Source organism: Cuculus canorus, chromosome 4 (genome assembly GCF_017976375.1).
Source record: "Cuculus canorus isolate bCucCan1 chromosome 4, bCucCan1.pri, whole genome shotgun sequence".
Taxonomy (NCBI): Eukaryota; Metazoa; Chordata; class Aves; order Cuculiformes; family Cuculidae; genus Cuculus; species Cuculus canorus.
Window position 1 is genome coordinate 27,803,202 of NC_071404.1, and position 16,838 is coordinate 27,820,039.

The following is a 16,838-nucleotide window of genomic DNA, read 5'->3' on the forward strand; positions in this document are numbered from 1 at the left end:
CCCGAGACACTTGTACAGACTGATGATCCTCCTAGCAATGTATGATAAGCAGTATATGAAGAGCTGTGACAAACACATACTACTGGCAGACTTGCCTCAGCTAAACTAAAATCATCAAGATTCCTGCTATTTTCACCACTATTCATCACTCAAATTCTATCCCAGAATAAAAGCTCCAAAATGCACAGTAGTCTAGAAATGAGTTCTAGGTGAAGAAATAAAATGAGTGTGAAGCTGTTCAAAATGAACAGAAATTAGTCCCCTGGATGTTTCAACAGGCTGGAGCACAGGTGACTACAGGCAAAATGAAAGACAGCTTTTCTAAAATCACATTGCTCACAGTTTGAATTCTCCTGTTTACTGAAAAGCCAAAAAATATGGGCAGACCTCAAAGAACAAATTAGACAGCAAAAAACTACAACCAAACAAATGAGACGGAAAAAAAACCCGGAACTATTCATACAAAGTCTAGTATACCTAGTCAGAAGGGTTTCCAAATTAAGAATGCAAATGAAGTTGTACTATAAAGTAGGCTCTTGGCCTGAGTACTAGTATTATTATTACAGTGTTTTTTAAGCTGTTCTGAGGCTACACATGAGTATTTTTCCCTCCCACACCTTATAAACTAAACACATCTTTACAATATATGTAAATATTCAGCCAACATCTCTTGCGTTACTTAAGTTGCATTATGTATCCTAAATATAATATAATATTTGGGAGAAAAAGGCACCATGATATAAATATTATTAATTCTAATATCTGCTATCTCCATGGCTAAGATTTCTCTCTATTGTGGAAACATTATCAGAAATACAGGCTTTGTTTAATTTGCTCCAAAATCCAAGGAAAAGGGATATATCATGGTTAAGGAGAGAGCATGCACAATGTTCTGACAATGTTCATCTGGTTAACAGTGTCCTTAGTGGCAGTGTATCACCTGTTTTGTAACCTGAAGTGGCTGCAATTAATGTAAAATAAGCCAGAATTTAAAGGTATTAACTGGTTTCCTCAAAAAAAAAAATTCCCTTTCCTGGGCCCAGCAAAGAATGTAGGCTGCAGTCAAAGAAAACAAACAAAACAATTTTTAGTGTATAAAATCCAGGAAATATATATATAATGTTATCCTAATTCATGAATAAGAAGTATAATAAAAACTGTAACATAGATAAATGGAGTTATGTTGCTGTTAAGCTAATACTGGTGAGATCAAAGTCCACCTGTCTATAACATGCATGTGTGCTAATGAGTGAAAATTTTTATCAGGAGAAGATATTTTTTGTTGCTTTCATTGACTAAGAATGTAAAAATAAATATCATTAACAATAAAGAGAAAAGAAATATTTCAATAAATGAAAATAAACATTCTTTGAAGTCTTTAATCTGTTCTTCATTAAAGCTATACAGGCTGCATGCACCCAGGTCTGCATTCATCGGTATGGTTTGCATGCTGGAATAAAAGTATATCAGTGCTGAATTAGGTACATAGTGTTTATTGTTAAATGAAGTCAATAAAGCTTTAAAATACATAAGACGACACAACACTGAATAGAGAAAAGAGATTTTGATGTGTCAGGTTACAAATTATTTTAAAAGTACTGTCTTGTGTTTTAGATCTCTCATGTAACAACTTGCTGAAACAATGTGTTGCTGAGCAATGCTAGATATTCGCTAACCAAAGGCTATATTTCTGACTATATACTTACAGCTGCCAAATTTAAGTGGGCATGAGTGAGCATCCATAGGGAAGTCCTCTAAGTGCATTGGGCATTCAGCTTGGACCGTAAGCCTAAAAGGCAAAAGACCATTATGCATTTAAGTCAGTTAAGAGGACAAGAAAATCAATTCTACAGAAATGAAGAGAGTTCATGCTGATTCAGGAGATGAAACTGAAATATTATATTAAACTAATTAAAATTTAAATCAGCTCTTGCTTCTTCCCTTTTATGTGTTCCTTCAGAAGGCATTGACTTAACACATGAAAAAGAGTTGACCTCAAAACTAAGAGGAAAGGCCATTTAAATGAAAATATAAATTACGTAACTGCAGGTTGTTAAGAACAGTCATTTTCTTCTCATAATATTCTGAGGTACATACGTGATTACATGGCTCTTAAAAGCTCATTATAAAAGCACATAAAATACAGTTAATTTGCCAATGGTCTATGCTCCATAGTTTCCTGAATATTTTTTTTAAAAGTTTGAATGGAAGATGTAGTAAAAAAAACTTGTGCCCTTTCAAAATACTGCTGCTACTCACGATTATTTTTATTTATGTATGACAGTATGTTAACAATGCATTCACTTTTGTTCATTTTGTGAAAAATTCCCAGTACTATCCCAGCATCATATATGAGGATGAATAAAATAAAAAATAGTTTCAAATACTTTGAGGAAAGTTTTGGACGGGTTTTCCTTTCCCATTGTTTTTAACTAAAGAAAAGAAAAGAAAAAAGGCAGAAAAAAAAATCTGCTTCTCCTTCCTATCCTGTAAATCTCCTCTGCACTGAGATTTTTTTTTTTTTTGACTTCCTAATTTCTCTTCATCCAGTCTCAAACATCAGTTACACACTCCTCTACGCCCAGTGGCTCATAGTCATTGCACTCCCTACTATGTTCCACCACCTTTCCACTCCAAAATATTCCGTATTCTTATTCCCCCACTTTCCAGGAAAGCTGTTCTGAAGTCAAGGAGAAGAGATAGAGTCAGCACACGGTTGAAGGCACGAGAAAGAACTGCATTAGCCTTTGATATAAATCAGACTGCCTTTTGAAAAAGACACAGTTAAATGGCTGTTTAACACCTAGATGATGAAACAGCTTTCACATTAATCTCATATCCTCAGAAGCAACACACAAGTTATGAACAAGTCTTGAAAATACTTGGTTAATTCTAGCTTACATGACCCATTTTATGTTTTTGAAAAAGTTCTTCATAATGGTTTCAAAGAGTAGTTCTAAATATTTATAGCATATGATTATAACCTTCTGAAGGGAGAGAATTTCAGTCAGTTTATACAGATACAAGTAGTCTACCCATCAGCATTCAGTACTAAGGGTCTGGGTGTTGTATAGTAAATCAGGTTTCAAGAGTGCTGGTACAGCTGCAGGAAAAAGATTGCACAGTACATGTTGCTTTACAGCTCACACTTTATATCTTACTTAGGCTGGGGATTTAAAGTGTACTTGCATGACGGATTCAATTTATTAAATATATTCACATAAAAAGAAAGAAACTAAGTCAACATTCTCTGGAAATGTGGATGAAAAATTTCCAAAAACTTTCTATAGGTGACATTATTGCAAAAGAAGTAACAGAACAAGAAATCAATCTTAGAAAACTGCTGCTTATGCCTATGCATACATGATGTTTCTAATTTTTTATAATTTATTGTCTAACTAAATTTAATACATTTTACCAGCTAAACATTTATCTTAGCTGCTAATCATGCACAGGATGCAAAAATTAAAATTCTAAGTAAAATCTTGTAATTAGATAGAAAGAAACTGTTATTAGGGAATAAAATGTCATGTACTAGTTTAATCATTCTAAGATGGAGTTGGTAAACTTTGAGTATTCTTAACAATTCTTACACAGTGATAGTGATCTGAAGGTCTCAACGCACTTTATGTGGGTTGTCAGTACCTCTTAACAAGTTATAGAGGTGTTGAAACCAAGCAACATGTAAGAGAACTGATCTAACTCATAATAAGCCAAACTTGTAACAGAACTGGAAACAAAACACATTTTCCTAGCTTTCTTTCTGATGGGTCAGAAATGACACAAAGGAGAGGCCACCTGGAACCTTATTTAACTATTATCTGGAAATGTCAAATTAGGAAATAGCTTGAGAACAGAACAAATGAAAAGACCTACCTCATGGTGTATAAGAGAGTTCCATCATCTTGGATTCGTAGAAGCTTGTTTGGCATTGTCATATTATGAGCCACTGATTTCTTCCCATTGTGAAAAAATGTATCTGGGGTCCAGATTTTGCTGGCCATTAAGTTGTTCAATCGAAGAATGTTCATTGGGCCCTTAAACTTTAATCTCTCATCCTTCCATCTCTGACGGAAGAAAACATCTATTGTGTACTCCTGTAACGGAATAAAGATATGCTTTTTTTGACACGATGAAAAATTAATCTGCTTTTGGAAGGCCAAACCAGAAAAGCTCTGGTTGCAAAAATTCCCTTGGTGAAACTGTAAAGGGAGAACAACGATCACAAATAATAAACAGGAAATCAATTTATGAAGAGTATGACTTTCTCATTCACGATTGCTAGCTGTTGTTTGTATATTGAAACCTTCCAACATTTAGATTTCTGTGCCTGATACACATATTATGTTTGGCAAGGGTAATTTCAATAAACAGAACTATTTTACATTAAGAAGTAAGAAAAAATAGACAGAAGGATATTAAACAGTTCCTGCAGCAGATGCACTTGAAGGAGGGTAATCGGCATTTCAGGAGCTCAGAGAATGGCCGAGACTGAAAGGAAGGAAACAAAGCTACCCATAAAAGGGTACAATATATCCAGACAGACTAGATAGATTTTTCCAAAGAAGAAAGTAAGGCCCTGTAGATATATGAATTTTATGAACAAAGCACTTTGGTAGGGAAAAATAGCTGATGATTAACAGGTGACACAGAGTCCTTGCTGAACTTTACTGTGATGCCTAATATTGGGAAGAAAGTACATTCTGGAGAAAAGGATGTAAGTAAAAACAGACTAATGACCTAGACCAGATGCCTGTGTATCCCTTCGGCTGGGTTTGGTTGCTGTTCTAAACAAATAAACAATAAAGATACCAACTAAACACTGATAACGTAAATTCATCAACTAACATCAATTGGATTTGTAAATGGATTTAGTGGTTTGCTGCTGTTGGCACAGCATATAAATTGCAAATGGAAGAGCTTAAAAAAATTGTTGGAAGCAAGTTGTTCTGTGAATTGGCAAATGCTACCTTGGTAGAATGTCAGTTTTGTTGGACAGGTGCAAATTGAACACATGATTTCAAAATACTACTATATCACAACACTCTGTCCTATTACTCTGCAAATGCTACAGTTTACAGAAACCATTTCTGAGCAACTCATCTTTGAATTGAGAAGTCCTGTTAAAATCCAACCAATATAAAACATTCATGTGATTTCAATAAGAAAGTGATTTCAAGGAACTTATCAGCCCCATCACTTTCTGCTGGATCCCTTGGGTGCTGATTAACAAGACTTAAAGTTTTTCTCAGTCAATCACACAGTGATACAAAAGGAGTGCTGAGTAGACAGGGAGAAGCAACGGCCCTTCTCAGCTCTTGCGAGTCAAGGAGCTGCAAGGACCTTTTCCAGGTCAGGGCCAGAATCTAAGATGAGCACATGGAAGAAATGAAAGAGAATTCTGTTACCTAAAGGAGCATGGCAGGGACAGGAGACAAAGCATTTTCATTAGGAGCTGTGACAGGTGCTTCGGGAGATCTTTTTGGAATGATGTAATGGGATACTTATAAACTAACCTGACAAAAATCACAAGCTCAATATGTAGGTAGATCAAGAGGCCTTACATTACTACAGTAAAATTTTGTCATTTTCTTAATTAAAATCATAGTTACTCAAGCAAACATTAAATAAAACTAAAGCTACAATACACTGAAAATTCATTTGCTTGGGTTTCTTTAATGCCACTTGCTATTATCTCTAGTTATAGTTTAGTAAACATATCCATGAAATTCAAAATTATGCACTTCTAAAACATGCATTTCCGTGACATTATACCTGATGTTTTACTGTCTCTCATAACTGCCAGAGACACTGCCTCATGACAAGTAATTTGTCCATTTTTCTATGATAGATAACATACAATTCTCCTGTTTTATTTGCTGAGTTATATGCTATTTTATTTGCTAAATGTCATGTAACTTCAAATCACATTTACGAATTCCAAGTTATCTGTCAGTTCAGTTGTAGACCAGGGAAAATCACAAATGCATGAAATCATGGAAGATCAAGGGTAGCAGGAACAGTGTGCCTGAAGGAGTGGGAATATATGAAATCTGACTAGAAATACTAGGTAATTCGAGGAAAACAATTGCCCTAAAACCTTTCTTGTGGTTTCTGTCTGAGGGGCTTTGCCAATAAATCATTGCTATGTATGAGAAGATTGATGTTTGAAGTATAAGGAAGTGGAAAGAAGAGCCTAAGGGAGTAAGACTTTGAAATCCCACTGAAATTCAACAGAAGTGAGTAGTAAGTCCTACAAGTTCCTTTGACAAATATCCCCTACACATAAATGATTGAGAATACAATTTTTAAGTTTTTGGAATAAAGAGTTTCAAAGGTCCTGCTTTTTCACTGTCTTCCAACATGTAGAAAAAGTATTACATGAGACATAATAGAGAAAAAGAGCAGGCATGAAATGCCACTAAATCAAAAGAGCAATATTTCAAAAAAACACATCTGTCCATGTCCATGGCAACTTAGGAAGCAGAACAACAGCAGAACTGGAGACAATCATGTGAGCTGCAGCCTTGCAAGATCCCACTGGCGAATCTCTGACTGATCCACAGACAGTTCTATCGCCCTCTTGCAATTTTCCATCCAGTTCATGCTTGAAGCCTTTATTTGCAGAGCACCCCATTAGGAAGATGGAAACAGGGAATAAACCAAGGTTTATGATCCTGGACACCTCCTTCCATTCACTATAGCAATAAAATCTCACATGGTTCTTAAATAACTTATCTTTCTGGAGACCTCAATGTATTTTTTTCAAATGAAGTATTGGGTTCTCAACTTCATATGAAGGAAAACCAAGGCACTGAGATGAAATTAAATTGTCCCAATCAATGCACAGAGTGATTATGAAAAGTAAAATAAAATGTATTCCTCTTGCATGCCAGTGCTATATTCACTGATCCCACATTCCCTCAGGAACCAAATTTATTCTATTTATGATCACAAATATACCTATGATGATATGCTACAAACCAAATTAAAAAACAGAGACTATTAACATATTTTAATATAATAAATGTGATAAAAAGTCAACATTTATCAATAGATTTTTTAATTATTTCCTATTCCACACATGTATCACTTTGTGGTAAATGCTGTACAATGTTTACTTTCCAAGCAAGACTAACATTCTGTCATGAATGCAAATGTGGACTCTAGGAAAAAAGACTTTAATTAATATCTGCTAGTTGTTTCATACAATCTGCAGATATTCTCCTATACCAAAAAAAAAAAAAAAAAGTGCTATCTCTGAATATTACCACAGCAGTCTCCGGTGTACAGTGCAGTATCTCTAAAAAATCACAAGAACATACTTCCAGGACTACTAAGCACTCCTGTGATTTTTTTGAATGAGCAAATCCTACCTACTGATTTGTGTCTGAAATGGTGCATTCACAGCTGGACTCTAACACAGTATAATTAAACACAGTCATTCAAATATGTATCATATCAGCTTACATGAAATTTTAAGGACAGATAAGAGACACTCACTGCAGTGCTAAGAAGCACTGAGCCTCTGCCAGTTCACTGGTCAGAAAGATAAAAAGGTGAAGGAATTTAATTTTCCTTTTAATATAAAACTGTTATGCATAACAGCATGCAGAATGAAAAAGAAGACCTTAGTAGATCTGGAAAAAGCTTAATCTGACCTGAGGATATACAATCCTCACTACATGGCACTCTTCTTTTTTGCTAAGGCTAGTTTTGTACGGGAAAAGTTCAAACAACAAAAACATGTATTCTCGTCCTCTCAGTAAATGGTTGGCAAATTTGGGCAGTTTTTGGCATCTGGTGTAAAGATGGAAGTGCTCCAAACATCTCAAAGATTGTGAGTGTCCAGTAGCAAGCAGTATTGTCATAGAGCAGACTGAATATTTTACTAATCATCCCCTGGAACATCACATTTTGTTTAGGGAATAGTTCAGGCCAGAGATGCTCATTCCTTACTTGTAAAGATTTTTCTCATTCAGTTCTCTAAAAGTCTGACTTTTTCTTGACCACTATTAAAGACATTAACTGACATACATTTATAACCACAAAAGCAAATTTCAGATACTCTAAAACTTTTAAAGGACTTATACAAAACATAAAAAATAAGGAAAGATATAATCAGAGATACCTTCTTATTGATTTCTTAAAGACAGTAAAAAAAAAAGTTATTTTGTTTGATTGATTGATGAGACAAACACCTAAGATTTATGGACCTAAATCTCACCTTCATAATATAGGGAATTCATATTAATATTTATTTTTACATTAGTATAATTTCTTAATTTTATTTCTTACAAAGAACCTCTTGGTGTCATATCTACTTTAAGGCAGTATGCAATTTTTCTTTCAGTTTATCTTAAAAACATTACCAATATTAGTATGCAACTAGTATTGTTGAACACTAACATGGTAGGTATGTAACCAAGTATCAAAACCACTTCCAAGAAAACAAAGAAGGAGTTTTAGAGAGGAGACTAAAAAAGATGTGATTATTCAAAGCAAAATAATGTCTAGTACCTACATTCTTGCTATAATCTGATATCTGTTTGTTCAATGAGTGCAAGTTTGTGATGTAGCATCTGCAAACTAATTTACCAAACTTTCTCTCTAAGCATTTGTATCTAGTTTTTGAGCGAATGCCAAAATTAGCCGTACTATGGATGAATCCAATAGTTAGTTTGTTGTCTTGGTCACTTCATTCGCTGTGGGACAGAATTCTTCATGCTGCAAATGGCATCCACAAGGGCTAAAACACTACAGCAGTCTGCAAAACCTCAGAGTTCTTGAAGTACACTGTTGTATGTCTTGGCTTTATCTAGGCCTGTCTACCAGACTGGACAATGTTTCTACCATCACCATGTCATTTTCTGCTTATCTCTGCTCTTAAAAAGAATTAAAAATAAAAACTTCTAACAATATCAAGAATGAAAGTGGTCAGGATGCAATTTCCCACTTCCTCAAAACAGCCCTCAATGCTCCAATCACAAACACTGACTACTCAGGCTCTGTAAAAGTACTTCCCACAGTTTGCTGTGTGTATAACAGCAAACCTCACTGCACAAGTGTATAAACAGTCTACTTGTTCTTTTCCAAAACCTACCTTATGATGTGTACAAAACACATCAACACATCAAAAGAAATAGCAGACAGCCTGATATTCCTTTCAGGCATTTAGGAGGTGCAGAACTCGTACATTGGTGAATGAAATTCTTTAAAATATTCATAATAAACTCCCTTATAGAATCATAGAATCATAGAATAGTTAGGGTTGGAAGGGACCTTAGAGATCATATAATCACTAGGTTGGAAAAGACCTTTGAGATCATCAAGCCCAACCTGCACTGAACTCCCCTGCGATGGGCAGGGACACCTCCCACTAGATCAGGCTGCCCAAGGATCAGGCTGATCAGGATGCCCCATCCAACCTGCCCCTGAACACCTCCAGGGATGGGGCACCCACACCTTCCCTGGGCAACCTGTGCCAGTGCCTCACCACTCTCATAGTGAAGAAATTCCTCCTTATGTCCAGTCTAAATCTGTCCCTCTCCAGTTTATACCCACTGCCCCACCTCCTATCACTACAAGCCTTTGTAAAGATACCCTCCCCAGCTTTCTTGTGGGCCGTTAAGGTATTGGAAGGTCACTATAAGCTCTCCTCAGAGCCTTAGAGAGATGTATAAAACTGCACTGTTGATTATTTTGCATCAAAAGCCATAACAGCTTTGTTAAAAACTTAAACACTATCCCATCACTGCATTTCAAAGGAACACATATTCATTTTTAAATACATAAGTAATGTATGCCAGTACATATAACCTTTAATACTATAAAGAAAATGTGCTATATTTCTAGGGAATTGTAGCATGATTTTCCTCTGTCTGAAGAACTCATTTCAAGACTTTTATTTCTGCTTCATCTGCCAACTTCAGTCATTTTTGTCTAAGCATTTAATCTAAACATGAAGTATTTGAAAAAAATCTGGAATAAAATGTGTTTAACCAGTTTGAATGATAGTGTCTAGGGAAGAGAATGTCTTCTTATTCATATCCATTTGCTAAAAGGACCTTCTCTGAATGCTTTTCTCTCCCTTTCTTTCCATTGACCTGACGTAGAATGAACTCTGAGTCTAAAATAAGTGCTGAGGAGGAATGAGAGGAATGTGAAATATAGAATGGGGATTACTTAGAAAAGAGACTCCAGTATATTATTCACACTGCTGTCGCTAAGTACAAACATTTCTCATTACTCGTTTTTATGCAAACACAGAGAAAGAGCAACCCAGAAACACATTGGATGCCTGGTGCCAGGGACAGGAATCCAAACAAAAGGTACACCGAGAGCTAATGTCAATGTGGGGTTTGGACACAGCCTCTGACTAATCGATCTCCAATAATGATCTACTTGGCAGGATGCTGCACAATGGAAGAAGAATAAAAGTATAGAATTTCTGCAAGACATCATATGAGATATCGTCCTCAGAATTTCAGCAATTGATCTTTGGCCTTCATTGAAAATTTCTATTCTGGCTATGTTTACGAACTCAGAAAAGCTCATGGAAAATTTAATTGAAAACTGACAAGATGAAAGTGTGTGTAGTGATGGAGTAGCTGGGTATGATCATCTCCACAGGGAAGCGTTCATGTTTCTTGACTCCAGAATGAAAAACTAGAAGTATATCAGCAAGAAATTAGAAAAAAAATTTGTTGTTTCGGAAAAAATAGGGAAAAATAAAGCTGTAACCACAGTAAACAAAACTCCCCAAAGACAATGAAAGGCTGAGGTTGAAAGTCAAAACACAAAACTCAATTTTTCTGTTCAGTCTTTGGTTTGTTTTTTTCTAAACAATGCAGCTTTCTTCTCTCAGGCTAATGTCAAAATACATTTGTATCACTGATCTGGTTGGAAGCCTATAAGGCATAGCATTGTAATAGTGAACTTCAAAATTTGAGAGAAATAACAGCTCAAAAAGGCAGAACAGTGAAAGTAAAATCTAATCCCATGTTCTGGTTTCTCTTCCTTGATTCTCATTAGGTTGCGAAATGACTTGGAAATTCCTGTTGTATAGTGGCATTTCCTTTCACATTAAATAGTGTGGTTGACATACAATAGCATTTGTATAACTCAGCTACTACGGATACACCCATATTTTAGTCACAGCAGTTCATTTTTAGTGCAGTTTGCAACAGTTATGGCCAAGAGTCAAAAGGTTTGGTAGCTGACTATTTTGGGCAGAATAGAGAGTAGCATCTTTTTACCTTAATAAAAATGTTAATCCACAACTAGGAACAAAAGTTTTTGACTCTTAATGCATTTGCAGAAAAATCTGAGCCTCAGTTTTTACCACCTAAATTTTTCAATGACAGATCAGCTAGCCTGAAATCAAACATCAAATTCCCCTGGACCTAATTATTTTTTGGTAAAATTATGGCACTGGAAAAATATATGGAATACGAATAAAAACCTAAATTCTATCAGTCATACTAAGTCATAGATTGCACATAATGACATATTATCGTTAATATCAACAGTAAGGGTTAAGATAACATTTTATCAACTTTGTGAATCAACAGTGCAATGCAACAACAGTCCTGACTCACCCATCATTTTCAGTGCACCACGTCCCTGTTCCATAACATAAAAACACATGTTAATCATCTCAAATCACAGTGAGTCTCCTCCCCATTTGCAATAGGCTTGTCTCCTAAGCACTGTTGTTCTTCACAAGATGTTAACAAAAGGGAAAAAAACCAAACAGGCAAATACATAATGCCAAGGGGTGCAGTCATAAATCTGCTGACTTTCTTTACTATGAGAAATCCCAAGGGAAGGAATCCTGCTGGCAGCAAATACGATGAGAACTTTGGGAAATAGCAGTGTCCAGCCTAAAAACCCGATGTGACTGAGGGGATCACCACTCATGCTGTGAGAGCAGAGGACTTCAAGGGCTGGGACCCAACTTTCAAAAAAAGGTCTGAGACTCAGTTTAGGATCCTCTGGAGATTTAGGAGGACATGGGCAAGAATCAAACTTATTCTTCCAATGAAACTTTTTAAGGAGGAACCTTATAAAATGAGCACATTGCAGAGCTTCCAAAATTTACAGAAGAAAATAACAGTAAACCTAGTGTGTTGTAGTTTACATTATCAATTCAGTAATGCAATACCCAAAAGAAAGAGGACTCACGGTAAAAACTCTAATGTCATCTTCACGTTTGACAGAATATGCCATAGTTTGGAAGCTATTATTTCAAACCTCACATGTTGAAATTTTCTAATTGACTGCTCATATGTTTCAAAATGATTTTATAGTTAGCAACTGAACTCACTAAATTAACCCTGAAACTCGTAGTAGTAACAAACTGCTCTTACTTATCTATCTAATCATCTGCAAATAGACCTACCTGTTACAGAAAAAGCTGCTGTTCTGATGCAATACACTCTGTTCTGACAACCATCTCGATGCAGAGCCGTTAGAGCCATAGCACCAAATGACTGTGCCTTACTGTGCTGACATACCTACCTGCGCCAATAGACACCCAGAGTTCCCCACATATTTACATGCTGATGTCAAAAGTGTTTCAGCAGCTAGGGATCAAGGCCAGGGAGATTTTGATTAAATTCCCATTTAATTGCACAGCCTTGGTAAGTCTTCTTGTACCTTATTGAGTTAATATCATCTCCCCATTTGATAGGAGTAGTGTAAGTGTAAACACTGTGAAGTCATAAGATACCAGACTAACAAGGTCAAGATGTTCATGCCACCTTTCTGTACAGCTGCGGACACTTGTTTTTTTTATGATTAGTAATAAAATAAGAATAATTTCAGAAACTTAATATCATTAGGAAAAAAGGCCTCAAGAAATCAGTAACATAAGACATTAAGAAAATAAATGTCTAGTTTTCCTATGAAACAATTTTTCAAGTGAAGCCTTAGTAATGTATTCATCACAATCAAAATAAAGCTTGAAAATTGAAACTATCACACACAAAAAACCAAACACAATGAAGCAGAATATATTCTGAAAGCTGTGACTACTTGTTAGTCAGTGTGCAAATAACATTTAAAATCCACACTGTACCATGAAATACTCAGTTTCGGTGCAATCTAGCTTGTAACATCAAGATGTTTCCTGTTTTGTATGATGCATAACCTGAAAGTTTTTATAGACAAGGTAAATATTGCCTGCCTGTTTTTACAAATATTCATTTTTAATACCTATAGATACACATAGGTTGTATTTTAAATCTCATATGTGATCATGAATATTCAAAACACTTCAACAAATAATTTCATGCAGGAAATAATTTCTTGCTGGAATGTCAAGGGCAATTAAACTACCTTTTAGATTGTCCTTCCCTTCTTTCCTTTTAAGAGATGTTATACCCATGAAGATCTTTCTCCCCAGTCTGACATACGCTCCCTAATCCATGGATGATTTGTAGTGAGCCTACAAAGGTCCCCTTGCCTCAAATTTTTTTCCATTGCTGTTTCATGAAAAACTGTAATCCAGAGTAATATTCTGATAGTTTCTTTCTTTTAATGTTACTGACTTCCAGTAAATGGTTACTAAGTAGGGCAAATTATGGAGGACAGATTTGTAGCACAACAAAATTGTGCTTATGACACAACTTGCAACCTACATCTTTCAAGAAGCTTAGACTGACGCCAGTCAGGTCCCTCAGACTGTTGACAACATCAAGCGTGCTTCTGCGGTGCACCTTTCACTCTAGTTTCATCCGAGGAATCCAATTCACTCTTCTCAAGACTGCTTCAGAACATGAACCCAAGTACAGTCAGCAGGGACAATCAGAAGATCCACTGGTCTACACTAAACAGCTACTACAAGTGCGCTTATCATGTAAGGTCTATAAACCAATTTCAATCTTTAGAACTACTGGAATCTGGCACTCCCTGACTTCAGTGAAACTATTCCAAATTTCTCCACAGTAAGTAAAGCAGAATATAGGTTTAAAGCAAGTTAACAGTATATATCTTACACTATATATATGCAAAAGATTGAGAAACTCACCATATCCGTATCTGAAACAGGTCCAAAACTGGTCACATAGATATTAGTGAAGACTTCAGTAATACTATCTGATATAAAAAAGAAAAAAAATAAGTAAACATTTTAAATTTATAGTACTTCTTTAAGCTTTCTTTGCATAATCATGGGACATTTGGAAAAAAATTCTGTCCTTATTTACTTGCTTTAACCAGTATCCTGTTGTAAATACTGGAGATTTCTACCCCACTCAACACAGAGGTTATTGGATAAGAGCTTATCCCACTGAGTAATTTGTTTCAGTTAAAGGACTATACGACAATCAGTAACTACACACATATTTCCCATTTATATACCAGCAAAAATAACCACACTGTTTTGGACTTAATATGGTAGTACAGTTCTAAACATAAAATGCCTTTGTTGCAGAGGTGTTATCTGTTGTTTCAAATCATTCCTATTAAAGCCTTTCTAGTTCAAGATTTTCTTCAGCATGAATAGGGCTTTCAAAGCCAAAGACAAGTAAAAGCCTACAAATAATTATTGGCTACACCAAATGTAACACGTAACAATATCCCACTTTTTAACTGGGTGCTTTTTTAAGCGGTACGTATTCTAACATAATAGTTCTTTCCCTTGATACACGATGCTCCTGATATATTGTTGTGGTACTGTAAATACTAAAAGAAAATGTTCCTCCTAATCATTGTAGTCAGACAGCCATGAAATTGGAATATTAAATATTGTACTGCAGGGAAAATAATTGCTGAGTTTTCTATCTTCAGTTTTCAATTAGGCTCAAAATGGAACGATATTCACTAAGAGGGATAGCATACACTTGAAGGAAATTTCTTACAGCAGTTGCCAACTACTGTCTGCATTCAAGACAGTCAACACGAGGAATTCTCTGCCTTAAAGCCATTTGCTAGCTAGAATAGAAATATTTGAATACAACTAGCTGCAATTTGACTGACCCCAGAATTTCCCATTCCTAAAAATAGCAGAAGTGCCATTTACACAAGCAATCTTGCTGTTAAATTATGATTTCCGTATTTAACCATCATTTAGTATGGATAGTTAACAGTTTCTATATTCCTAAAAGTTACCTTTTGACAAATATGTGGCATAGGCAGGTTTTAGTTTTAATTGCTTTGAGGCTAAAAGTATAATCACTGCCCTCTATTGGTAGAAATCATCAGTGCTCACCAATAACAGGAGATGCTCTACCAGCCACCAAGCAAAGGCAAAACTGTTCCGTGAGCAGCTCCGTGAAAGCAGTGTATTTTCAAAGGGATTTTACTGCATCCAAAGCAGATATAGGTGACACAGCACTTTCAGAAAACTTCTGGAGCATGCAGGAGGCACATTACTGCACTCTTGTCTTTAAGGAAAGTTGTATTTCCTTCTCCAGACAAACACTAGGGACCTTGGGCAGCCTGATCTAGTGGGATGTCCCTGCCCATGGCAAGGGGGTTGGAACTAGATGATCTTTAAGGTCCCTTCCAACCCTAACTATACTATGATGCTATGATACTAGACAAGTGCTTATCAGAATAGAGGACTTCATAAAGCCTTACCTATTCAAAAGACTCTTCTTTCCAGGATCAACTCTACTTTTTAAGCATATACTTCAAGGCCGACTCTTACTATGCGTCACTGTGAAAGTTCAAAAAGCATGCAGCCCTTGCAGGTCCTGAGAGACGGTTATGTGACAGAGACTTCTGTAAACCCATACGCAGTATCCATAAGCAAGCTGAGTTGATTTCTACTCCAAACATCTTGCAAACCAATTTTAAGTTAGCAAACAACAAGAGGTACTGAGTCTGCACTGTTCTTAGCATTCAACAAGGATAAAGTGTTGGTCTGGCTGAAATACCATACAGAAACCACAGGTAGAGTTCAGAAGATTAGTTATACGTTGCCTGTGGGAGACTCCAGAAAAAAAGGTTATCCTCTCAAAGTGGTTACCTGGCACACTCTGAGATGAAATGGAAAAGTGAAAAGACAGCTATTCTTCAAGTGCTGCAGGGACTAACCATGAAATTTGGCCTGTACCACAAAATTTGGTCTGTACTGTAATGACAATACAAAATCTTAATTACAATTCCACAAAAAACCACTTGCATTAAAAATATGACTGGCCATCAAGTGTCCTGACCACAGAGAATCACGGCTAATTTCAATTATACTGTTATAATCTGTATGAACCCTACCATACACAACAAAATCACTTGGCAAATCTTAATCTGTGCACACCACTCCTCCAGAATGGTTGGAAGTATGGTCCTCTTGCATTCTCATTCTATGGCTGTCTGTTGTTTGCATCCGACATCCTGTTTGACACACATGAATGACTTTACAATTTGCATACAGTAAACTCCAGTACATGGAGTATTGAAGTTTGCTTTGCATTTTAACTTTTAATTCTTAAAAGTCTCATATTCTTCTGTATTATTATTGCTACATACTTCAGGATCCATCCTCCCATCAGAAGAGAAGATAGACCTGAAAATAAACAAATTGACCACAACCTATTGTTAAATACTATTGAAACAGTCTACAGAGTCCCTTTGTAGGTATGCATGACTCACGTTAAATCACTTCAGATCCTTGGAGTAAAGGATCAAGACTTGGGAAGTGGAAGGGGGGTGGATGGGAAGAAGAATAGGCTTGCTATCCACAGGTCCTCAGCTGCAAGAGCTTAATTTCAGGTTGTCATAATTAAGATAAGCACTTCAAAGTATATAAAAAGTCCTGGGGCAAATTAAACCCTGATATCCTCAAGAATGGGAATGGATTCAAATTAATCATGCACCTTTATTCCTTTCTT

General features: G+C 36.0%; 1 protein-coding gene across 5 annotated transcripts in view; it reads right to left on the reverse strand.

Moving 5' to 3' along the window:
• GABRA2 (gamma-aminobutyric acid type A receptor subunit alpha2) overlaps nt 1-16,838 on the reverse strand; it is a 63,260-nt gene that overhangs the window by 21,617 nt on the left and 24,805 nt on the right. For all 5 annotated transcript variants that reach the window (XM_054066059.1, XM_054066056.1, XM_054066057.1 and 2 more), the window contains exons 4-6: nt 14,033-14,100; nt 3,877-4,097; nt 1,707-1,789 (exon numbers count right to left, since the gene is read on the reverse strand). In XM_054066059.1, coding sequence (XP_053922034.1) covers nt 1,707-1,789; nt 3,877-4,097; nt 14,033-14,100 — 372 coding nt within the window. The remainder of the gene's footprint in view (nt 1-1,706; nt 1,790-3,876; nt 4,098-14,032; nt 14,101-16,838) is intronic.